The following is a 25035-nucleotide window of genomic DNA, read 5'->3' on the forward strand; positions in this document are numbered from 1 at the left end:
GGGTGCTTACAGTTTGCTTTTCCCTGAATTTCTGCCTGTTTCAAACACTGGTGGAACCAGTGGATTGTGGAACCAAAAAGCAAGTATTGCTGGACTGCAACATGGTGATGGAAAAGCACCTGAACGTTGTGCTGAAGAAGTAAATTCTACTTCAGCCCATATCACAATGTTTGCGTGGATTTGGGGAAAATCTGCTTTGTGTGATTGGATGCGGGAGTCAGCATTTGGATAAGATTTTAGGGGGAACTTTCTGCTATGACAAAAAGCTTTAAAGGCACTGCAATAAAGAAGCACGGGTTGCACTTATTGTGTCGGAACACTTATTTTGGGGGTGGGTTTGTAACTGGGCGCTGCCGCGCTGCTTGCACAGAACCCCGTCGCGTTCGTTCCTCGGAGCCCGAAAGCATTCGGGGAGGCGCGGCCCGCCCCGCAGCGCGGCGCTCCCCGCAGCCCCTCCGCTCCGCCCGGCAGGGGCGAGCAGCGGCCCCGCGTCCGCCCCCACCCCCGCCCCTTCCCCTCCTCGCGGCGGGGCCCGGCACATCCGCGCTGCCAGCGCCGCCGCCGCCACAAGCCGCCGCCCCGCAGCCTGGGAACGCCGGCAGGTACCGGGGGGCTGTGGGGAACGGGACGAGGCGGGGTGGCGGCGCAGGCCGCGGCGAGCGGAAAGGCGGTGCCGCGCGTCGCTGCCCGCCGGGCCCGGCCCGGCCTCCGGAGCGGCGCGGAAGGGAGCGGCGGCCCGGGCCCGGCCTCCCGCCTCTCCTCCCGCCCCCGCCCGGCCCCTGGGGCCGCTCCGCTCCCGGTGCGGCTCTGGCGCGGGCCCTCGGCCCCCTCACCTGCCCGCCCGCCGCCTCCCCGCGCCGCAGGGCCTGACCCGGCCCGGCCTCACCTCGTCTCGGAGGCGGGACCGCGGCTTCCCCTGTCTGTGCCTGGCGAAAGCGATTCCTCCGGCACGAGGCGGGAGTGGAAGCTGGCTGAGCCAGCTTAAGAAAGCGTGGTTGCGATGACCACCTTGCCCCAATTACAATGTTATTGTGCTTTCTACAAACCAGCTGCTTAAAAACGCCGTAGATAAATGCTCACCCTCCAGGTGTTTTTGGCTTGGGGAAAGGAAAAAGAAGTGAAGATGATTCAATGCCAAAAAGCCGTGCAGTTGAGGCTTGTTTCTCAGATCATAAGCGCTGTCTCTCGTACTAACCGTAACAGCGGTGTTTACACCCAGGAACGTTAACATTCGAGCATGCAAGACAGGAAATCACCGGTTCCCAAATACAGAATGGCAGCTTGAAGCAGTTTCACTGGTGGACCACTCACAGAACAGAGAGCTGTCAATGGGCAAAAGAATGACTAGCTGCCTTTTTTTTTTTTTTTTTTTTTAATGTTTTCGTATTTTATGAGGCTTTGATAGTACAAAACATCAAAGATGTCTGTTGTCTTTTTTAGCACATGTTCTTTGGCAACGTTTTTGCATCCCACAGCCCACTTTTTTGGGATTTCTTGAAAGCCGAGACTTAAACAAATGGCTCTCTATTTTAGGTATCCACGAAAATACCCTGAAAGAACTTTTTTTTTTTTTTTTTTTTTTCCTGTGAAAGTCTCACTCTTCATGATTTTCAAAGCAATGATGTGCATTTTGAGTCAGGAACCCAAAAGTGAGGGCAGCCAAAACTGTGAACCATTCTGAAAACCTTGTCAAGAGTATGCAAGATTGTGAACTGGAATCTTTGCAGATTTAGGTTAATTTCATTTAATGAATGAATGTAATTCATTTAAAGATAAATGTAATTTCATTTAATATCTGAGTTGTTAAAAAGAGACAACATGGAATTATTATATTTTGGTAAGATACACTTCAACTCAGTTACAGTTTTGTAACTTAAAGTCTCTTATGGCATAAGATACAGTTCTGTTTTCAGACATTTCATACAGTAGTAGCTGAATGTTTGGGTAGGAAGATGCATTCTGTTTATGTGTCCACCTAGGAGTCAGACTGAAGAATAATAAAGTGACTGTCATCATGACAACCATAAGACAGAGAAAGGGTGGAAAAGTCCCAGAAGCAGATGAAGATCAGCCTTCAGAGGAGAAGAATGTGAAGTCTGAGGAGAAAATTCTGTCTGGTGGGTAAAGGAACTGGCTTGTAATGTTATGGCTTTTTAGTAGCATTTAGCTTCAGGTTTCTGTCCTAGACACATAGGTTAGAACTACGTACATATCAAATAAATTTTTATACTTGAACATCTGTTATCAAAATGAATTGGATGAGACTAAGGGTATGCAGACTACTGCACAACACTCTCACCTCCATTTTAAAACCTAATTTAAATTTAATTTCAAATAAAAACTGTTCTGTCTGTTTAGTAACAGTGACACGCTATCAGATGTCATATAGCAATCATAGGTTTTTGAAGATGTAAAAGTCATCAGTAACAAAAGAATTTGAAGACCTGACAAACTGTACTTAAGTATAAGCAATGAAATGCACATGAAATATTAATTTAACTGCAAACTCTCACCTGTAGTACAGAGCAGACAATCTAGATGACTTTAAAAGAGAGACCTTAAGTGTTTTCATTTGAGAATCTGTTTAAATAATGACGTACTAACTGTGTTCTTTGGATTTATAGCTTCAGAGTTATCAGAGTTTTGGTTTTTGGTTTTGTTTGGGTTTTATTAATTTAAGGAACTTTTTGATCTAAATTCTTCATGTTCCTGTAGGTGTATTTTCGGTAGATGAAAGTTACCTCAGTTGCTTACACACATGTACATTTAGGCTACAATGTTATTGTCCAGCCCTCAGCTCCATTGAATTGTGTATTTGTTACTGTTTATGTTGATGTAGCACAGTATGAAATAGCCGCTTAAGGGACAGAATTCCAGATCACTAAAATCCATATTATGTCTTATATCAACATTAAAAAAAATCATGAATGTCAGTATACAATGCTTACAGTGCAATACTAATACAGTACTTGAGCTGCCTGGAGACGCAACTTTTTCTTCCCGTTGTTCTGTCTGTAATCTCATTCTGATGTGAAAAGGGGATTATCTGCATTTCAAAGCTTAACCCTATCATCAAAGGCTGCTTTTGGCCACTGTTTGGTCTCCTTGTGAGTGCTTACTGAGACTTCTGAGCCTTCAAAGTTTTTTTTTTGTTTTTTTTTTTTTAATTAAAAAAAAAATACACCCCTTCCCCCCCTCCCCAAAAAAAAAACAAAAAACAACTGGCAGCTATACTAAGAAGTTTGAAGATCTCAATGTCTTTGTGATCTAACAGTCATCTTGTATAGCCTTAATTAGAAATGCTGCCCTGGAGGATATTTCAATTTAGATTTACAAATTAGGTATATTATTTCTCTATTTGTATAGAGTTGTTGTGTTATTAATTCTATGTATTTCCAGTTAAGGCACACCTTATTTTGCTTTGCATGTATTCTTAGTTCCTGCATGAAATAGTAAAGACACATCTCCATAAAGAGCTCTAAAAATCCAATGTCATGCTGCCTAAGAAATGTAAATTATACTAGCACAGACAGCATATAGATGAGTTTCCAAAGTTCACCGAAGTTGAATTACGACTTCACAATTACACAGTCAAATCTTTCTCTTCCAAGATCATACAGGTGGAAAGCTGTGGAATATACTCTCACTAACTGTTGGTGGAATTGTTGCCATCTTTCTTGGACTTCTTACTTCTGTTTATGTTGCTACACTGCATGAAAATGACCTGTGGTTTTCCAATATTAAGGTAACATTTATTTTCATAGAGCATTAATAAGAGTATTAGTTGAAATTTCATTTACTTATCTTGCAATTGTTCAGAAGCATGGAATATTTCAATGTGGTTTGTTTTTGTTTTTTAATTTGGTATGTAAAATCAGGAGCTGTACCTCCCTCCTCACAGCTTTTTATATCCTCAGTCATTTCTGTTAATACCATTCAACTGTTTTTCTTCTAAATACATTGCTAGACAACTGTGCTGTTACTTTCCTACCTCAGGAATAGCAATGGTTCTTTCAGCGACTGGTCATTATCTAGAAGAGAGTTTAACAGTCTACTATATGTTGTTTTATAATCATCTCATGCATCCAAAGCAATCCAAAACTACCAGCACCACAAAGAGATAAAACAATATGCAAAATCTTGGCACATAATTCTTTTATTGTAATTATGCTGTGGTCTTGTAATGCAATTTAAGCAGCCCCTTACTAATCAATACTAATTTTATGGAAGAATATCCTAAATGTGCAAAACTCAGAACATATTTCAAACATTTCCCAATGTCAAACCAACATTTACAATGTAGGGGAAACCAGCTCTGACTGGTTTTCTCCCTAGAATCATTTTATGCGAAAATAATACAGCTGTACACACATCTAAATTTAACCAGTGAAAAGAATTAGGTGAGTCATTTTCCTTTGAAGATGCCTAAAATAAGTAGACTTTTTTAGGTCTACATGTATAATGGAACAACTATATTTAACTGGAATACTTGTATTGCAATATGTGTATTTTTTTATCTTAGGCACTTTTCCTGTCCAAGACACACACACAGCAAAAATAAAAATAGTTGGCACTTACTGAAACAACTGCTGCTGTATCGTACATGTAATACTGTGCTGTATGCACTGACATCTTTCTTTGAATATAGAATCACAGAATTCTTTGAGTTGGAATGGACCTTTAAAGGTCATGTAGTCCAACTCCCCTGCAATGAACAGATACCTACAGCTAGATCACTGGATATATATATATTGAAGGTGCACCTCAAGTAAAGTCTCTTGGAAACACGTTCTACTATGAAAATAACAGAATAGGGAGGAATTTTATCATCTTTTCTGTCAGCTATCATTGTTTGTTCAAATGAAAACTCTGAAGAAGCCTTAAACAAGAATGAGCCAAGGCCACATAGCAAATGAGCACTGTAACACAAACCATTTCAGGGTTTTCATTTGTTCTTCATCCCTTCTGAGTAAGCATTTAGTCTTCTGATACTCAATTTTCTTTTAAAAACGTGGCTACTTACAAGAGCCCAGGAATAAAAGTAACAAATCTTAAGTCTTTCAGACATGTGGGATAAGAAGACTGGGATTCCTTCTCTGAGTGCTTATATTGTTTCTCTTTACATTCTGAGAATAAAAGAAAGATGAGAAAAAGTGGAGAAACTGGTAGCCAGCTAATTAGAACTTCACAAACTAAATGTGAGCCATAAGCAGGAAAAAATGGCAGTCCAGAACTTCTGTAGTATCTTTCCAAAGGAGTACACATTGAGTGGCTGTTGGGTACATTTACTCTGAGCTGAAAGTGGAACCATGCCATCCTAACAGATGGATGTGAGGTTAACTGGCCAAGAGACCATGTATGTGGATTAAATATGTTTGCTGAGGGCATGATTTGCAACCAGAAACACTGATAGCAGCTGTCTGCATTGGGTTGTACTGTTGAGGAAGTTTTCAAATCTTTCTGATCCTAAATTGAACAGCTAAAAAATATTTTCAGTAACACAAACTGTGCTTTAGCTTTGTGAAAAAAAAAAAAAATAAATTAGAGCTTTTCTTGTACTCTTTATTTGTAAAAAAAAAATCAACTAAAACTTTGACTGCTTGCTCAGTGTTCTGAATGACTTGGCTAAGGAGCTTGAGGAAACCTGAGTTCTAGAGTTCTGCACTGCCCTTGAGAGGAAGAGTCCTTTATATTTTGTTTTGAAGCTTAATATTATTATAATACAATTGCATAAATTAAAATTATATGCAACTCCATATGTATCCTGGAGAATTTTTTTTCTTCTATAGTGGTAACTTCTTTTTTGAGCACTTAAACATGCTCTTACAATGCTTACCCATAAGTCTATATGTTTTTTATTGACATGGAGTACTAGGAAAAGTATAAATTGCTGTAAAACTGGAAAAGTCTTGTGAGTGAATAAAACAGATGTTATCTTAGCATGAAACAGATGTAATACTCACTAGTGTTTGTCTCATAAAGTACAGCATTTGGTTGAATGCAGCTGGTGCCAGGATTACAAATTAATCATGTTTGAATGCATTTTTGCTAATTAGATCCCCCTCTGTGACTACACTCTCCCCCCTAATAAATTCCAAATGTTAACGTTCTTTTTTTTTTTTTTTTTTAAGACTTAGAATCAGCTGCTTCTTTGGTATTAGAAAACTTTTCAGTAGTGATGAATTTGAAAGTAGAGCGCATTCAAAATGCAGCACTCTCATTTTGCTAAGTATGTTGCTTTTACTATTTAGTGCCAATGTTGGTTTCTTCTGCTGATATTATCAAAATTTGTATGCTGCAGAGCAGCTGGAAAGTTTAAGTGTAAACTTGTTTTGAATCAGATGCATTTTTATCTGTTGAATTTTCTCAGACCAGAACTAATACTGATTTATTTTGTGAAGTTAACTTCAATAAAACACATATTTTGAGATAAGATTCTGTACTGGGCAGTAGTGGCAGTAAGGGATTTTCTGTCTAGTTTTATTTTAGCTCTGAAATAGTGTGGATTCTGTGCCAGCAGAAGAGATGGGACCATGTAGGGAGGTAAAGGTCTTAGGATTCTACGCAAGGTTGTTTTAACCAGAGTGGCATTCATAAAAATACCAGAAAACAGTATCATTCTATTATTTCAGTAATGTTCTTTTGTAAGGAAACCTGAATTAATGAGATTATCTTCAGAAATCTCAACCAAAGCTCTTAATGTATGTCTTGTTTACACCACATACGGGAATCTCATTGGATTTTCAAATCTGGATATCAACCACTTCTAATTGACTGTTTATCAGAGATAATTCCAGGAATGCTTTTTGATAAACTACTAAAATGATAACTGCTAGTAAAATAATTTTCTAAAAAATGCCTATTATTTCTCATCAAATTAGCTGTTCATGCAGTCTTATCTTGGTTAAACGTGGTCACCAAAGCGTCTGAATTTGTTAAATTTCATCAAATCTTCACAACTGATAAATTAATAAAAGGAAACAAAAAAGAGATCTTGTTCTGACTAGTTTTATCTAGGAGAGCTTTTGTGCCTCACTTGACCCCACGTGCTGCAATATCAGCCAAGAAAAAGTCAGAGTTTGAGGTGCACCTAACTCGGATGATTTGAACATTTTAGATTAAAAAATAACTCCACCAATGTCTAAAAACAACTAAATAGTCAGTTCTCCTTTTATCCAAAATTTAAGTATAATAATATGAGAGTAACAAACAGCTGGCTTCCAACAAGAAACAGCATTTAGCAAGTGGGCAGCAGCATACCCAGCCAGCTGAGATCCCAGAGTTGGGATTATGTTGTAGTCCCAAATTTAACATACTGACTTAATCAAGCTTTATGGTGGCAAAGCCATGGAACACTACAGGATATCCACATCTGGAAAAAAACATTGCATTGCATGGAGTACACATATGCAGTTTTAAACACTAGCTGTTGGCCAATGCACCTATCTAAACATTGAATATTACAAAAATTATGAAGTATCTAAAATGTTTCAGATTTGCATGTCGGTAACACAGAGTCGTATACATTACTATGTTAACAGAGGCATCAGCATCTCCAGCATTTGCCTCTCACCCAACTGTGCATTTATTTTACCTTTATTTAAACTAAGTTTAATAGAATGAACTCAAACACTCAAACTACCGTGTGGGCCAGTTTCCCCATATAGATAGAATGAGAGTTTCTAGTTTTTATTCATACTGAAATCTGAAATAAATTTTCTATTCTAAAATTAGCACTTCAGTAATGGATTGGATGAGTATCCAATCACATTCATTGAATCAGGATTGTAGAAGGCTACTTCTGTAGATTACTTTAATGTCATTGGTAGCAAAGTTCACTAATTACCATACCAATCAGATTGACTTAATGGAAGAAAAAAATGGGCTCCTTCATGTTACTGTGAGCAGCAAATAGAAATGGAATTTATTATTGAACTTTCACCTACAGGAAGTTGAAAGAGAAATTTCATTCCGAACAGAATGTGGACTTTATTATTCCTACTACAAACAGATGATTCAGGCTGCTTCCATCCAGCAAGGTATTGTAAACTGTGAAGTAAGTTTTACTTCATGTTGCCAGCAGACTGTTCTTAACGTATTTTCAAATATGATTGAGGACAAGGAATGCCTTAGGTTTGAAAGATGGTGTAATGACTGTACTGGAAACAGATTTGTTCTGTTTATTCACCAGGGAGCCACTAAGATATGGACATGATCTATTTCACAGTGGTCCATTGGCTTCTATGCCACACCTCCACCTTGAGAGAGAACTTTCATATCTGTTCAGGTTTCAGCCTTGCTGCTTTATTCAGTACATTATCTCATTATTATTTGTGTCTTGTTATTTAATTTACATGATGAGTTATTTGTGGGAAGGGGTAGTTTAACATTGTACACCAATACATAGTAAGTGACACAATGAGCAGCTTTTAAAAGCAAACCAAATGCAATAGTGGGTTTACTGTGACTGCCACATTTTCTAGATTTTTAACTTGCTCCCTCACAACTTTGCTTATTCTACATTTTTTGTCAATATAAACATCGCATGCGTTTAAAATAGTGACAAGAATGGTTCAGTACAAACCAGTACAAATCACATATTCTGTATTAGGAATCTAAGTGTAGAAATTAATGTTTTATATGTTACTAAGTACATCGTACTTGAATTAGCACTCTGATTCATATTCTAGAAGACCTCAGATGGTCATTGTGATTTAGAGACAGTATGATCTGAATCCTTGGCTCAACATCTGCAGGTTTTGGTGAAAGATCCTAAAATACCTTTGAAAAAATTATTCACTGTTCAAATGAGGATGGAGGGGGAAAAATGACAATCTCCTATTTCAATTTCTCTTTATCATTAAGGTTTACATGGTTTAGTATATGACAATAAAACTGAATCTGTGAGGACAATTAACATACTTGAAAGAATGAATGTTTACCAGGAGGTGTTTCTCAGCATTCTGTATAGGATTCTTCCAATTCAGGTAGGCATTTATTTATGGCTTTAGACTGTAAGTGCATTATGAAGATTGTCCAGTGAATCATAGCTCTCCTTTTCAGTTTTGTTTTGTTTTGTTTTTTCCAATTAGAAACATTTCTAATGCCTTTTTAATTTATTAAAACAGAATCTAATTCATATTAAGTATAATCCCCTCCCCAAGTGTTTTATGACAACATCAGTGTTCTTGTGTTTTACAGCAATACCTAGAGCCTGTTTATTTTTATATCTACACTTTGTTTGGACTTCAGGCAGTCTATGTCATTGCTCTGTATGTAACAAGCTGGCTTCTTAGTGGAACATGGCTTTCAGGGTTGTTGGCAGCTTGCTGGTATATTACCAACAGGTAGGTGAGAGTCAACATTCAGTTTTTCTAAAATTTTACCTCATGTCAGCGATAGGGCACTAAACCTTCAGATGCATGATCAATTAGAGGAAAATTGAAACTAGACAGCTTCTCTCCAGATTAGCCAGAAAATGAAAAAAATAATAGAAAATAATGAAAATAGAAAAATGAGCTGAAAATGCAGACTAGAATTTTAAAGTTTCAAGAAATTGGAATATAAAATTTTGGTTTGAGTTGATCTCAGAGAGTAGACTACATCTTTCAGATGTGTCTGAATCTGCAGATGACGTACCTTGTCTCTGCCAGCCTGAGGTGCACTAGGTGCTAAAAGACATCTGTTTATACATTCTTCAGGTCTCACCTTACTATTCCACAGCCAGCCTTCAGGGATTCTTCCAACAGTCTAAGATCATCACACTAAGTTCAGCTTCTCTGTTCCCTTATTCCTGTAGGCATTTCCAGCACTTAGGAAAAAAAAAAATTGTCAGTTAACTACCCTAGTTCTTCACCACCATTTCTCCATTCAGAGACAAACAGGAGAGACTGGCTTTAAGCAGGCACTGAACTACTAGAATGAAACTAAAGCTAGTGACATGGGCTGTTTTCTGTAGCAAGCAAGAAAATAAAAGTACAGTGTCACTTCTGTCAGAAATGTTTGGTATGTTCATCAGCAGTTCTAAAGAAGTTTATCTGCAAACATATCCATTCCAGAACAAATATGTATATGTATTGTTAAAATTAGTGTTATTTCTCCTAAGGCGAAAGTAATTTAAAAACATGTGCAATGTGTTCACATGTTTATTTTATAATGTCATCTTTTTCACTTAGAAAAGCTTTGGATTTGTCTTTTTTCTAATAATTCATAAACATCGTCTGTTACCACTTATGCAGATAGAGTAAGTACATGGAATTGATTTCAGATAAACACTGACCAGATGAAGTACATCTGAGTAGTGCATTTTACATCTGAGACGAAACAAGTCTCAGGTGTGTTGCCTGTTTTGTGTTTAGCAAACATTTTATCTACACAAGAGAATTTTTATTGAGTTATTATAAACTTTGAGTTTTTATAACGATTGACCACTGGGAAGTTTTTCCTAACTTCTGTAACATAGATTTTATCTTAGAGTATTGCAAAAATTACCTAAAGTTTCCGACTCGTTTAGCAGTATTAAGATCCAATGCACTGGGCTCACACTGAAGAATCTGATGGCTTAACATTCTGATGTTTGCTTTTACAGAAACCAAAAGGCAAAGTAGAATTACTTGTGACTTAAACTCCACATGCTGCACTTTGAGATTGCTCTGTTTATTTCTAAGTTAACCAGGCAGTGTTTTATAAGTAAGATTTAATACATCCTACAAATTTTTTAACAATAAGTGAAGTTTAAGTACAACACTTGAGTCAGAGAAACAATCTGTAGATCTGCAGAATCTTCATAATTTTTTCAGAGCCAGGAATGTTTAAGGAACGAGATTAACGAGCCTACATATCTAAAACACCACAAAGCACTCCGATCATTTCAACTTTTCTGTCACCAATGTTGGTGCTCTGTTTGCCTTAAATTTATGAAACTGTTTTTTACAGAATAGATACTACAAGAGTAGAATTCACCATTCCCTTGAGAGAAAATTGGGCCCTGCCATTCTTTGCAGTTCAGATAGCAGCCATCACATACCTATTCAGAAGTCATTTGCAGCCGGCTCAAGAAGTGAGTATTTCTTATAAGTACAACACAGTAAAACTATATCAGAAATACTCCTGTAAAAGTTGGGGAAAATTACTCTAAAAGCATTTCTAGCACTGGAGTTAATACAAAATATATATACAAATTATGCTTTTTACATATACTATGTATGTGTACATAGCATAAATACAAGTACTTGAAGCTCCAAAAATACTCAAGCAAATAGTTACTGCATCTGGAGAGCATGTATTCACATTTTAAAAGTGGATTTAAAACCAAATTAAATAATCTCATAAAGAAATTAAATGTTAAATAAATCTTCTTTCCACCCTCCTAGAGATTGACGCTTCTGGCTGTATTTGTAGCAACCTTCCTCTTTAGCTTGACTTGGCAATTTAATCAGTTTATGATGCTGATACAAGCATTGGCATTATTCATACTGGACTGCTTTGACATACTTCCCACAGCAAAGGTAAGATCATGTTTGGAAATAAGCAAACTTTTCTCTTTTCTATGATAAAGCTAACAGTTCTGGAAATATTACAGTAACTGGTGTAAGGCCTTTATGCCCGTCTGCTTCTGAATAATCATAGCACATGTATTTTAAGTGAAAAAGTGAATAATCAAAATATACATCATCTCTGCTTGTTTTTTCCCAGCTGATTTTCACTTCATGTAGTTAACTTATGTTGCTAAACTTTCATCTAATTTTGTTAAGACATTGCTACAGTTTGACAGTACTAAGGGGACTGCTTTTAAACACCATCCTAACATTTATTTAATACCACAACTTGAGCACGTCCTATGGAAATGGCCAGAAAAAAAAAAATCTTTGAGCTGAAGTCATAAGAGTTTATGAATTTTACTTGAACTTCTCTACATCCTTGCTTGAAAGCTAGGTAGAGGCACTGCACCACAGAAGGAAAGAGAAAGGTAGACAGGACTGCTCAGGAGAAACAGTTATCTATCATAAGCTATCATCCAGCACAAAATAATATTGAAATTCACCACAAACTGAATGAGCCAAAAGTAAAGCAAAGATCACTAGGAAGATCTTAGGAAACAAGTACGCTATAGAAGATGAAACCACTGTCTTTGAATTCAATGCCAGTGTACAATTCTGCTGAGATTTTAGCCTTTGCAATTAGTACGCAATTTGAAAAAGTTCTCACTTAAATTTAACAAAAGTTATGATAGAATGAAGAGTAATTCAGATTAATTTCATTCAAAATTTGATGCTGATTTGAATATTAGTGATTGTTTTAACCAAATGTTAGTATGGTGACTACATATCACAATAATGTGCTTTACTTAAGAGTTACTGAACTATTTTCATTACATTTGTACATGTAAGCGGAAATTAACAATTAATGTGACTAATTAGCTACCTTAAATGTTGGCATACCTTAAATTGCCTTAAATTAACAGCTTAATCCTGATCTTTAATGGATTTACTACACCACTATTATTCCATATTAATTTTCCAAAAGTACTGCTTAACACTGCCATTTTATAATCAACTTGATGACCACAGTAATACAAGACTGAACTTTACTTTTTGTAAAGTAAAATTTATGTTTTTGGTATCAATGTATCAGAAAATCAGCTGTTTTTTTAGTGTTTGCATCAAAGTAAATGGACATAATGGTTTGAAAAGACATAAAAGGAAGTTACACAGGGATTAGATAATAATTAATGCTGTTCTGCATTAAGCTGTAAATCTTTAGTCATAAAAACACGTTAGAGGCTACAGATATACATTTGTGACTGAAGAAAATAGATTACATCTCCCAAATCCTAACTAATTAATATTTTCTTCACTCTGCAAGTATTTAACTTGTCCAATTTATTATAGCATCAGGTTTCCCAGGAAAAGTATAAATATTAACTACTATTTCTATAAGTAGAGAAAAAAATATAGTAATGGCTGTGTGATGATTTTATGCAAGAAAATTGTTTTGTAAAAAGAATTGATGTTGAAATAAACTATAAAACACAGTAAAAGAAAAGCAGTAAAATTTTGAGGCATGAAAATCTCATTTTTACAGGTTACGTGGCTCTATATCATCCAAATTTCTGGATTACTGCTAGTCTGTGCCCTACAGTTCTTTAACTCAATGATTCTTGGATCATTACTTATAAGCTTTAATGCTTCTATCTTGATAGCAAGAACAATCCAGGTATGTATTGAAATATGTTTGAAGTAATATATAAACAGTGTGACATATATAAATGAGTAATTTATATGCATTATAATCTTAAATTTTTAATACTAATTAGAAAAATTACTTTAGAGCAAAAGAACAAAAACATTGCATGATCAAATAATGAATTCAATTACATTAACTACAACTGAGCACATCAAACACCATAATTTTGTGATTTCTATTAACATCTATGATTGTGCATGCTGCCATTTGAATTCCACAAAAAATTTGCATAAATGGACTTCACACCTGTTTCAGCAGGTTTTGTCTTGGATGTAGAGATCTGCCTCAAACAAATATTTTATGAAAAATAGGTACATGTCAAATTCTGTTTACTGAAATACGTTTTTTCCTTCAAAAATTAGGATTTTTCCTGTATTTACAGTCTCTTTTTTTTCCTGATAGTGGAACTGTTGACAGCCAATAGCCAGAATACAGGAACATATAGAGCTTTCCCTGCTGTCTCTCACTCACCCAACCTTGTAAAATCAGAATTGTGATTTTATTTTTTTTATTTTTTAAGATGTTGTCTGCACCCACTCCAAGTTGTCTATGAGTGGATCAATTCTCAGATCTGGAGCTTTGAATTGGTGAAAATCATATCAACTGACAGTTGTTGTCACATTGCCACATTTAGGTGGAAAGTCTAATGAATAAATACTAGAAAAGATACACATTTGGTTAGTTACAGAACTGTGCTAAAACAATATGCTAAAGAGGTTTTATGATGTCGTCCCTTCAATGTCAAGGAATAAATATATCTTTATTTTAAATATTTACATGTCTGAACTTTTGCTTGAGTGAGCCTAATGCAAATCTCATCCCGACTTAAGGCCTAATCACATAAGTGATTTCAAATAGTCTTTGTTAGTTTTGTTCCAATTACATACAAATCCTAGATATTTTAAGTACTTCAATATTTTCTTCTTTCTAGAAAAACCTAAAAAAGGGCAGCTTGCTTAATAGGCTTGGGAAACTCATCCTCCATGCACTATTAGTGTCAAGCTTGACTCTTCTAGTAAATAAATTTATCAAGGTAAGCAAATTACTTTTAATAAAGACGTGTTACAAAATTTAATGCATTGAAAGATACTTGTTAAGAGGTCATGTACAATAACATCTTTAAAAGTTTCCACGACTTCGCCGCATTTCAGAATAGGTTTCAGAAATTAAAGATTGTTTTGCTAACTTTATTGTATGATTTTAAAACAGTCTTAAAATTGTTAATGTAAATTAACACTACATATTCAAATACATATTCATAAGTAAAAGCCCACCCATAGGTGGCTTCAAGTTATGAATAATTTATACATTATGATACTGCTCAGCGTTTGCAAAGTTTCATTGATTGACTCTTCAGTTAACACAGTTATATTGAATACTTGCTAACGATGTAGATGATACAATACCTTTACTTACTTCTTGTGCATCGAGATCTACACAATAGTGAAGGGAATAACACTTTTTCTTCCAGAGACTGTATAACCCAAATGTTAAAACTTAGTACACAAGGAGTATAAAAATATCACAGTATGATATAATAAGTCAGTGAAGTAAAAAATATAGCTAACACCAACTTATCATTGGTAATATTTATCTGAAAAAAAAAAAAAAAAGTGTATTTTAAAATGTAAATAATTTGCTCTTGGGGCCACAGCAGCACATTACAAAATGAGTGCTTATTTCACTGCAAAACATCATACTTTTGTAAGCCTACATTTCTTCACAGTTTAATTTAACATAGTAAACAAGTTTTCTTAACTTTTTAAGTTTAATTTTTTTTATACTTACAATGATTACTCTTTTATTTTTTCCCCCTCCATAGAAAATTCTTAATCTTGAGTCAGATGAACATATATTCAAATTCCTCAAAGCAAAATTTGGATTTGGAGCAACAAGGTATGATTTAGCTGCAATTCTACAAATTCAACAGCTGCTCCACTGTGGCTTTATGATTGCTAGAGAAAAAAAAACTGATTCTTCTTTATTTCAAATTATGACATACATGATGACAAGTATTATTCTTTTTTCTTTAGAGATTTTGATGCTAGCCTCTATCTTTGTGAAGAAGCTTTTGGTTTACTGCCCTTAAATACTTTTTCAAGACTCTCTGATACCTTACTTTTTTATGTCTACATATTCGTTCTCTTCCCTATGACAGTAACAGCTGTCATTGTTGCTCTCCGGAACCTCAGGTAAAATATATTTCAAAAATAATTCAGTTTGTCATGTTTTGCCATTGTTGTTTTGGTTTTTAGGTGTTTGTTTGTTTGTTTGTTTTTTAAATCAGTTTTGTCTTCTTCAGCAGACTTGGGAACTGACAGCAATAGACCAAGATGTTCACGCATGAGTTTCTAGAAACGATTACAGTCTAGAAACAATTACTTCTAGAAAAGCATATGTGAAAGTAAATACTTAATGCTGTATCAAGCTGGTTCTAGAAGGCTTAATTATATCAAGTGTAATATAAGATTGTGGACTCACAATAGCAGTATTGCCCTTTAACATCAGAAGGATTAAATGCTTTTATTAACCCTTATTGCTTGTTGTGCTTAATCAGCTGTTCAAATCAAGCCCTCGAAAAAATGGAAGAACGCACTATATCACTGAAGCCTGATGCTGCTTACAACTTAATTCACACCGTTCTTTTTGGATGTCTGGCATTAAGCACAATGAGGTACTTTCTAATTATTAATCTACTAAAGGTTTTCATAGACAACACATTTTAATGAGAGTGTAAAATATGCTGACCACAAACTGATAGGGCCATGAACCTTCTTTTTCTCCCAGATCTATCATTCCTTCTTGGCTAAAACATTTCCCAAAATCCCACCAAAAATATTATTTGGAATGTTGGGAGCAGATACGTTCTCAAGAACACACAGCAAAGAGTGATGTTTATGTTTCACAAAATTATTGTAGAGTCGTGAAAGTCCAAGAAAACTATGTTCAGAATTTCTCTAACATAAATTCCTTTATCAATACAGCTTGGCAAAAAGTGAAAAGGCAAAAACTTGTCTGTATTATTTCAGAATGAAGTACCTCTGGACATCCCACATGTGTGTATTTGCATCTTTTGGCCTGTGTAGTACCGAAGTATGGCGACTTGTCTTGAAATGTGCTCATCTCTACACATCACAGCGGGTTAGCACTATGCTTACTGCATTCCATAAAGCTTTTTTTTTTTTTTTTTTGCTAAACCAGTCAAGACTCAGAACTTTAAAAATCAAATGAATTTTGTTTGTCCTTTCAAACAAATTATTTCAGAAGCACGTTTGTATTAACTTATTTAATAAAGTATATTTTCTAGTGTCCTATATATTGAACAATTCCATTTTAATACTCTAGATGGCAATATTGATATAGCTATGAAAAATAACGACAGTGTTACATCTTAGTCACCATACTAAGAAATCATCAGCAGTCCAAAAAGAACTTTACATCTATTAAAGTGAAAAATATTGTTTTTGTTGAAAGCATATTAAACATATAGCTACAAACCCATCATTTTATCATGAGTGTATAAGAAGGGCTTCACTTTAAAACAAAATCAAAATAGGATTGTGACTTAAAAATTCAAAATATGTAAATTTCAACACATTATAGTGTGTCAGATCAATATGTTAACAACTAAGTAACCAAATAAATGTACTGTAACAATAACCTTTTCTTTTGTGATTTTTCTTAGACACAAGTGATTAAATATTTGATACCAATAATTACATTACTATACATCTTATATAAGGTAAGTATTTTTCACTCAATTGTTTTGGCATTTTTTAGTTGAATGGAGTTTTCTAAAGAGATGCTTATGCATAACTGTATAGAAATGTATAGCTAAATTTTCAAAGTCATGATAGACCTACTTACCGTGTAAATACAATATCACATGCACAAAAGTATATGAAGGGTAACTTGGACTCATTTGATCTAAAGTAGTGTTCATAGAAAAAAGATGGGTTTGTCTAATTATACCTTAACTTACCAAGTATGATTTATATGCATAACTTTATGGAAATATGAGCTGTCTGTTTTGATTTTACCTAAGTCACATAAAAAATGCAGATTACATGCACGTTGTTCAATTGTGTAATGATTTACTGTAAGAGCAGAAATAATCAAAACATTCACTGCAAAAGATACTGCATTGCCTCATCTGATACATTTTAAAATACAGAACATAAAAAGCATAAAAAATGGCCTAAAATTATAACATGTACAAATCTATTACTCTGTCAAAGTAAGGAGAGTTGTATCATTAAACTAACAGGCATACTTTCCTTTTAACCTACATTTGCAAAGAAGAAAAAATCAGAAGGTTCTTCATTGAAGAATTAACTTCTGCAACAGTTTATTTAGTGAAGTTGCACTAATATATTCTACAAGTGGACAACTTAGAATTTTTTTTTTTTTTCCATTTGCATGCTAGCTGGGGAAGTCATTTACCATTTCTACCATCTATGAAAATGATTGAAATAATGACATTTGTTTTGATACAGGTGATGCTAAGAGCATAACATTCTAATTGATGGTCTAACGTGACAGATCAGATGGGAATGCATTTCTTCTCATTCTTTATGAGTAGATAGAAAGTTCCTAAACCCTGTCAGATTCAATTATGAAGTCAACAGGAATCACTGATTTTTATATGCTTTAGATCAGTCAGTCTCATTTTTATGGTTGTTTTTTTTCCCCCTAGATATGGGAAATAATTTTTACTGACATTAAAAATACCACTATTCAAAGTGCTCAGCTGGAATAGTGAAATTTGTCAGCCTGGAATTTTTTGTTGGACTTTCAGAAGTCTGTTCTTACAAATACAGATATAAGAGGAGTGGATACCTATGTATGTCTTCCTTGAAAAGCAAAATGGGTTAGTGAGCTTTCAGAAAAAAGACTGACAGACCTGATAGACAGATAAAAGAAATTGTCACCAGATTTTCCCTCAATTATTGGAATAAAAATTCTTACAGAGGAAGATCCAGAAACTGCCAATCAGTTCTTTGAGACAGCATTTCGTATTCTCCCTCCAGAAGCTTTAGACAAAACTGACAGAGCAAGTGGCTTTAGATAAGGGACTTTTTTTTATCTTTTTACTTTCCAGATAAGAATTCATCTGTTCTTGCACAATGACTGCTCAGACTGCATGAACACCTTGCATATTCATCACAAACTTTTACTAACCATCATAGTTAGCTATTTTGAACTAGCAGTGAATGCCAATTTGCATTCTATAACCTGTTTTGGATACATTTGTCAGAAGAACCAAGCTTCAGCACCGTTCCTCAAAATAGGAGCATTATGGGATTATTAGCCTAATCCTAAGTAAGCTAATGAAAGCCTCTTTTGAGGCTTGCGGTTACTAGGGTCCCAAATACATCACTTGATCATTAATTTTTTCAGATACGAGTGCAGCTAAGATACTAGTTGTTCAGATTTCACGAAGTCTTGAGACCTACAAAACATCTACATTTCTATTTAAACAGATTTTCTTCATTAGTATGGTAGAAATAACTTCTTTCAGATAAACTGAAAGTGTTAAATTATTTCTGTGAATTCTTTAACTGCCTCAGCATTTAATACATAGCCCAGCGTCATTAGATTTTCAGTACACCACAGAGCAGGTTTGTAAGATAATCTATAGAATTAAAACAGAGTCAATTTCCTTCAGCCTCCAGTCAGAAAGGACTCCAGGCAAGTGATGTTCCAAGCTCCCAAAAATGTTTGTCTTCCTGGGGTAGTTCAGCAGAGTGAAGAGAAGAATTTGTCTTCCCTCATTTCACAACTGCTTAATTTACTTATTAATCTCATGGGAAATTAAGAGCAGAAATACACTGTTACAATACTAGAGCACTTCGCAATACACAACCAAAGCCAGGATTTCTGCCATAACTATCTATTAGATGTTTCTCAGTGTAGTCAATATTTAACAAATGTATCAAGTACAGAGTTATACTAATAAGTGTCTTAATTGGGCCTTAATTGTATCTCCTGTGCTCCAGTCCTTCTACATAATTACACTTATAATGAAAGAACATATTTTTACCAAGTAGCTCATCAGGATCAGTTTCAAATTTGTCCTGAGTTCCAGGATGAAAAATGGTATAAATTGGATGATTTGTTGCTTTTTAAATCATCAGGAGGTTTTTCTTATACTTTTTCTGGTGACATTTCACTTTGCAAGCCAGCAATTCTTATTATCTAAAGAAAGTAGGATTGGAATGGGTTTCACCCACTACAGCTTCTCTAGTAAAGACAGATGCAAAACAATCAATCATTAGCACTGTCATCTTTCTTAATTGATCCCTTTTGCCCTTGATTATCTTCCAGCTTAAGCAACAAAAATGTGTTCTATTAGTTGTTTGGGTTTTTTTGGTCTGTTTTTGATGGCTTTGATGGCTTGGCTGTTACACTCTGAACTATTATCTTATTCCTTTTCTTAAAGCTTGCTCTGGCTGGAAAAAACTCAAAACATTACCATTCATTCAGAGAACTGAAGTGGCTTGTTTGTGAACTAGATACCACACACAACAATCACATTTGGTGGCAAATTTAGTTTCCCATGGGTATTAAGATATAAACTGATCTTAAACTAATAAGAGTACTGGAAACCTTCAGTGAGATCAGAATCTGAAAAAAGTTAGTTTTCTCCTCAAGGTCACCACAAGTCATTAGGGTCCTTCTGGTCCTCTAGCAGGAGCTGCAGATCTGTAACTCCCAAAATTTGTATTATGACAGTCCCATATATTTCTGAAGAAGAGTAGAGCTTGAGTCTTGTATTCAGTGAGCTGGACAAGACTGATTACCAACTGAGAGGAATTAATATGTATTTCAGCATCCAGAATTTGGGGTTTTTTGTTTTGTTTTGTTTGTTTGTTTTTTTGCTTCATTCTGTCTTCAGTTTGTGTATTTTAATTGCAGTTCTGGCCAGGAATAATGGATGAACTGTTAGAGCTCAGAGAATTCTATGACCCAGACACCGTGGAGCTGATGAACTGGATTAAGTAAGAGGATCTTTTCTCTATTTAACTTAAATGCTATTTATGTAAATCTAATGTTCTTAGTTATAGTCCTCTGTTCTGTTTATCACAGGTTATCAGTGAACTCTGGTGACCCATGGAGATAGTTACAGATGAATGGGGTATCTAGAGGTTACCATATTAATGGCTGTGGAGAACAGCTATATGCAAAGTCCCTCAGCCTGCTCTTCTCTGGTTCAGTATCATGCTATTGCATTGATGTGTGTCTGGGAATCAGTTGACTCCATTTGCTCCCACGAGCACAGTTTTCCCAGCTGAAGGAGGTCAATTTGGAAGCATCGAGCTTCTTCCATCATGTTACGTCTATCTCTTAAAATTAGTAGCTCTTCACATTCCAAAAATTTTCACCTACTTTATAATTTTAAAAAGCTGAGATGTAAAGTTGTACAGCTGGGAAATCTGTGCCCTACAGTTTGTTTCTTGAACTTCAAAATATTTATGCTTACAAGAATTAGTCCCAGCATATGCTCCAAACTGTAAACAAATTAGTTGTACTTGACAAGGCTAGAAATAGGTAGAACATCTCTTTCAGGAGTGTGAGAAATATTTCAAGCCCACCTCATCATGTCTGCCTTCTCACAGAGCATAGGAAAGTGGGTGTTTTATTCATGGGAACAGTTTGGAGCACAGCATACAAAAGATCCTGAGAAGCAATGCCAAAAAGGATGTTCTCTGGAAGACTGTGAATTTAAGAGATGCATTCTATTAACATAGAGCTCATCACTAAAATCTTTCAGGTTAAGTTTTGAGGACAGACATTCCTAGAATTTGTATTTATTTGGAACATTTAATTATATACATATATTTTTAATCTTTGGCAAAGATTTTTTTCAAAGCCTGTTTTTTACAGCAGAGAATATTCTGGAACATACATCTGAGTTTACTACATTGAACACTGACCTATTTGAAGTATTTCCTTGGAGCTCTCTGTTGTGTTTTCATATGCAGTGAACTTGAGTGAAACCACTCACCCAGTCCATTTTTCCATAGTAGTATATTTATTACACTCTATAATGCTGTATTTCTTTAATCCATAATACAGAAGGAATAATTCAGAAGTGGAATGTATTACAAACTTTCACTCACTGTGAAAGCAGGCCATGTTTTCTCCATCACTTAGAATCTTTGCAGCCATACTGACACAATTTTGTGACTAATGTTAACCAACCTGCCCAATTTAGCACTTCTGTTTTATTGAAAGGTAGTAAATGTCTCCTGTTCAGGTAGTTCAGATAGTTCAGATCTCCTGCATACAATAGATGAATTCTGGTATGGATAAACATAAAATATGTATGTGGATTTATTCCCAGCCATGCACTGGATTTGACTTGTTCCAATAAGAGTGAGTTTTCTTATGTTCTTTGCACTGGTTTTTGTCCTCTTTTCCTGTTGAGTTACAACAGAATTAGAGAAAATTGCTATTTAAAATTTACTGTGCTTATAAGTATTATTCATGCAAAGAGTTAGTTATCACTACACTTAATACAAGACAAATATTCATGGTAAGCTTCTTAAAGTAGGACTGATTTTCTTGAGTTTCATAGTGTAAAAAAAAAAAAAAAAAAAAAAAAAAGTACTTTATGATCTTGAGCTTGATAATTCTGCTACAGTTAATGACCTGTCAAGATTGGTGTCAGAAACTAATCATTCATTATTAAAATTCAGCATGAGGAGCTCTAATTTGTCATGTGTATCAGTGAATTAACTGTGTCGCATACTCTGCACAATAAGAAAACCCTTTTACCTGCTTAGATCAAAATGCATATTAACTTGCCCAAATACACAGTCTGAATCATAGCGAACTATTAGTCTGTCCACAATGAAGCATCTGCAGATGAATCATTAACTCTCCCCCTTACTAACATTACCGTAGCATTTTCAGGAGATAAACAATATTTTAAATATATAAACCAGTCCATAGACAGTATCAGATTGCATCTACTCTACAGCACAATTTTTGACATAATAAGTTTGCATATCCCAGTTTCTCATTTTTTCCTACCAATAGCCCAAGGATAGTTCAAAGCTTTGCTCCCAGATGGGAAGTGTATATTAAAGTTCTTAGTTTGGACTTCAGCCCTAAGACAACAGGAACAACACAAATATCATCAGGCTTTGGGGTTCTCTATTTTTTTTTTTTTTAAGAATCTCAAACAGCCAAAACAGTGGAAAAGTAAACTGAGACTAAGATTTGCCAGAGCATAGTTATGTCAAATGGATTTGACTCAGGCATGGGGAAGAAGCAGGCGAATTTTTATTTTACTGGAGACAGCTACCATTTTCAGCTAAGCCTGTAATATTTCAGTAGAGCATTCTGCAAGTAAAAAGACCATATAAGAAAAAAAAATTCTGGAGTAGCATACCTGAGGAGACTTAGTCAGAATCTCCTTCTCGAGTCCCTTTGTTTTGTTGATTCATATCATACCCAAGTGTTAGGAAAGGAAATAATCTGAGATTTATCAGATTTTCTAGCTTTGAAAGCTGACTACAGACTTAACTCTGGAGGGCATTCAATAGAAATAGCTATTTTCTTTCTAATAATAAAACCTCTAATTGCAACATTTGCCATTTCAGAAGGACTTCCTCAAAACAAAGTTGCAATAATTCTTTGGCAGCTTAGTAAGAAGAAGAATTGCTACCACTTTCAGCATCTGTGCAAGTAAACCATAGACCCTGTAATTCCTGTAAAGCAGTTTCATTTTTAATGTTTAGTGTTTACATAATTCTCTAAATTCTCAAACTTGGATAAAGGAAAGCTTCACACGTTTTATTATAGTGCTTAGTTTACCCATTAGTTCAGCTGTAATTAACTTGTTGAAAGCTTAGAGCTTCAAAAATAAATGAGATTATTTGTTCAAAATGCCATCAGGTCTGCTTGGAATGACATTTAAATTATATAATGTAAATCAGTTTGACCTTAAGTCCTTGTCATTATTTAGTGACATTTCATACAGAATAAATTGTTTGCAGGCTGGGCAGTGTGGTGCAGAGCTTAGCAGAAAGCTATAAAAACAAATTATCCTTTCATTTTATACATCATTTGCTCAGACACTTGTAAAAATTGCTTCATTTTTCTATAATAGAGAAGTGTCATTCTGTGCTTTGAAGCACATTAGCTGTCTTGGATACAGACCACAGCAGTTAGTGTCTGATTCAGGTAGTGTTAAAGAAGGATGCTCGCACGAAATGTAGAAATTATCCTGTACCTGACAAATATTAGTTAATTGTCACATCTCCCTCTAGTGGTTGTTCCAGAACATTAAAGCTCAGTAGCAGCTATGATCTAAAGTTCTACAAGAACAGGGAAGGCAGACGCTGCAGGGAGGTCACACTGGTAGCAGCCACATGTTGGCTTAAATAATGCTTGGTAAATAAAGAATACACTTAGCTGTTTGTCAGCCCATCTAGATAAAAGCAATTAGGCTTTCAGAAAAGAGGGGGCTAACTGAACCTGCACGTTCTACATTTTAGATAAGCAGTGTTATTATTACATAACAGAAAAAGGACATTTGCCATTTGCTCTAGATTTCTTTTGTAAGAAAAGGCTGCAGGTTGTTTCTTGGAAACTGTTTTTGTTTGTTGGTGGTGGTTTGTTTTTTTTAACCAAGCCTGACTCTGCAAAGTTTGCTCTTGGGCCCTTCATGAATCAGAGCTGCAGAACTGCCCTGGTGAGGCCAAGTCAGGAGATAAGTACTGCTGAGCATTTTAACACTTGAACAAAACCTGAACAAAAATAGACTTCTCACACTAAAACTTTAGTGACCCAAACATGAACGCTGACATGAAGGTACTCTGAGAGTCATTTTCCATTTAGAGTCTAAGCTTCATGAAGTCCCTGTTTGAACCTTGTCCACGTTGTTTTCAGCTTAGCCTAAAGAACTGTGCTTTCCTGCAGATGCAAGGATGAACCCTCGCTGACAGCCTGTCATGAACATTACATTTATACTTGTTCAGTTCTAAGACTAATTTATTTCTCTTAATGAAACATTTATTTATAGTGCTCATGGTTTTGAATGTTTTAAGTAAAACAAATTTTTATAAGAGACTAAATATTTTCAAAATTTAAAATGAAACTGGTTTTAAAAAACCGCTGAAAAACTTGTATACAGAGAATGTTAAACTGGCATATTAAAATACTATCTCTGTCCCTCCTAGATGAGATTAGCAGTGCAATATTTTTTAGGAAGGTTTTATAATTATTAATTCATTTCTAAGCATAATCTCTTGAAAGGCAATAGTAAAAGCTAATACTTGTCTCTCACCATTTTCAAGCTGTCATGGAGCTTAAAAATGACTGAATTTGTAGATGCAATTTCAAAAGATTCCCTAAAGCACACCCTAAAGCATCACATTTGTTTGAGTACCATAGGTGCCACGTGTTCATGTATATGAATTTTAGGCATCTGTTCACATTCCCTCAATTTAATTTTACTTGGTTTAATGTATACTTCTTTCTGCTGTTTTAATCTTTTGATAGAACATCCCTTAGCTATGTGCCCACTGGGAGATGGAAACCAGCTAAGCACTTGGCACACTACAGCCACTTATTAGCTTCTACTTACAGTAGCCTCTCCTGTCTGGCATGTTTATACTATCTTTTTTGTCTGTTGTCTCTTTTCATATATTTTATATTTTAAACATTGTGGGGGAAGCATAGATAAGAAATCTTTGGAGATTGTGGGCAGGGTACTTAAATAATCCCAAAATGCCAAGGACTTATTTAGTCAACAATTCTAGACGCTGGCTATGGTTT

General features: G+C 35.3%; 1 protein-coding gene across 2 annotated transcripts in view; it reads left to right on the top strand.

Annotated features, from left to right (window-relative positions):
• Positions 1-444: 444 nt before the first annotated feature.
• The window catches only part of DPY19L3 (dpy-19 like C-mannosyltransferase 3), a 30138-nt gene continuing 5547 nt past the window's right edge, over positions 445-25035 (top strand). The window contains exons 1-16 of one of the 2 annotated variants that reach the window (XM_085234881.1): positions 445-602; positions 1980-2117; positions 3612-3745; positions 7949-8039; positions 8866-8987; positions 9202-9347; positions 10936-11059; positions 11373-11507; positions 13084-13215; positions 14177-14278; positions 15068-15141; positions 15279-15437; positions 15803-15919; positions 16275-16386; positions 16931-16987; positions 20164-20246. In XM_085234881.1, the coding sequence (XP_085091007.1) occupies positions 2015-2117; positions 3612-3745; positions 7949-8039; positions 8866-8987; positions 9202-9347; positions 10936-11059; positions 11373-11507; positions 13084-13215; positions 14177-14278; positions 15068-15141; positions 15279-15437; positions 15803-15919; positions 16275-16386; positions 16931-16987; positions 20164-20246 (1691 nt within the window). In that variant the 5' untranslated portion in view covers positions 445-602; positions 1980-2014. Of the gene's footprint in view, positions 603-1979; positions 2118-3611; positions 3746-7948; positions 8057-8865; positions 8988-9201; positions 9348-10935; positions 11060-11372; positions 11508-13083; positions 13216-14176; positions 14279-15067; positions 15142-15278; positions 15438-15802; positions 15920-16274; positions 16387-16930; positions 16988-20163; positions 20247-25035 lie in introns of both variants that reach the window. The other variant, XM_085234882.1, reaches the window with a different exon arrangement.

The sequence above is a fragment of the Meleagris gallopavo genome, chromosome 13 (genome assembly GCF_905368555.1).
Source record: "Meleagris gallopavo chromosome 13, MGAL_WU_HG_1.1, whole genome shotgun sequence".
In the NCBI taxonomy this organism is placed as follows: domain Eukaryota; kingdom Metazoa; phylum Chordata; class Aves; order Galliformes; family Phasianidae; genus Meleagris; species Meleagris gallopavo.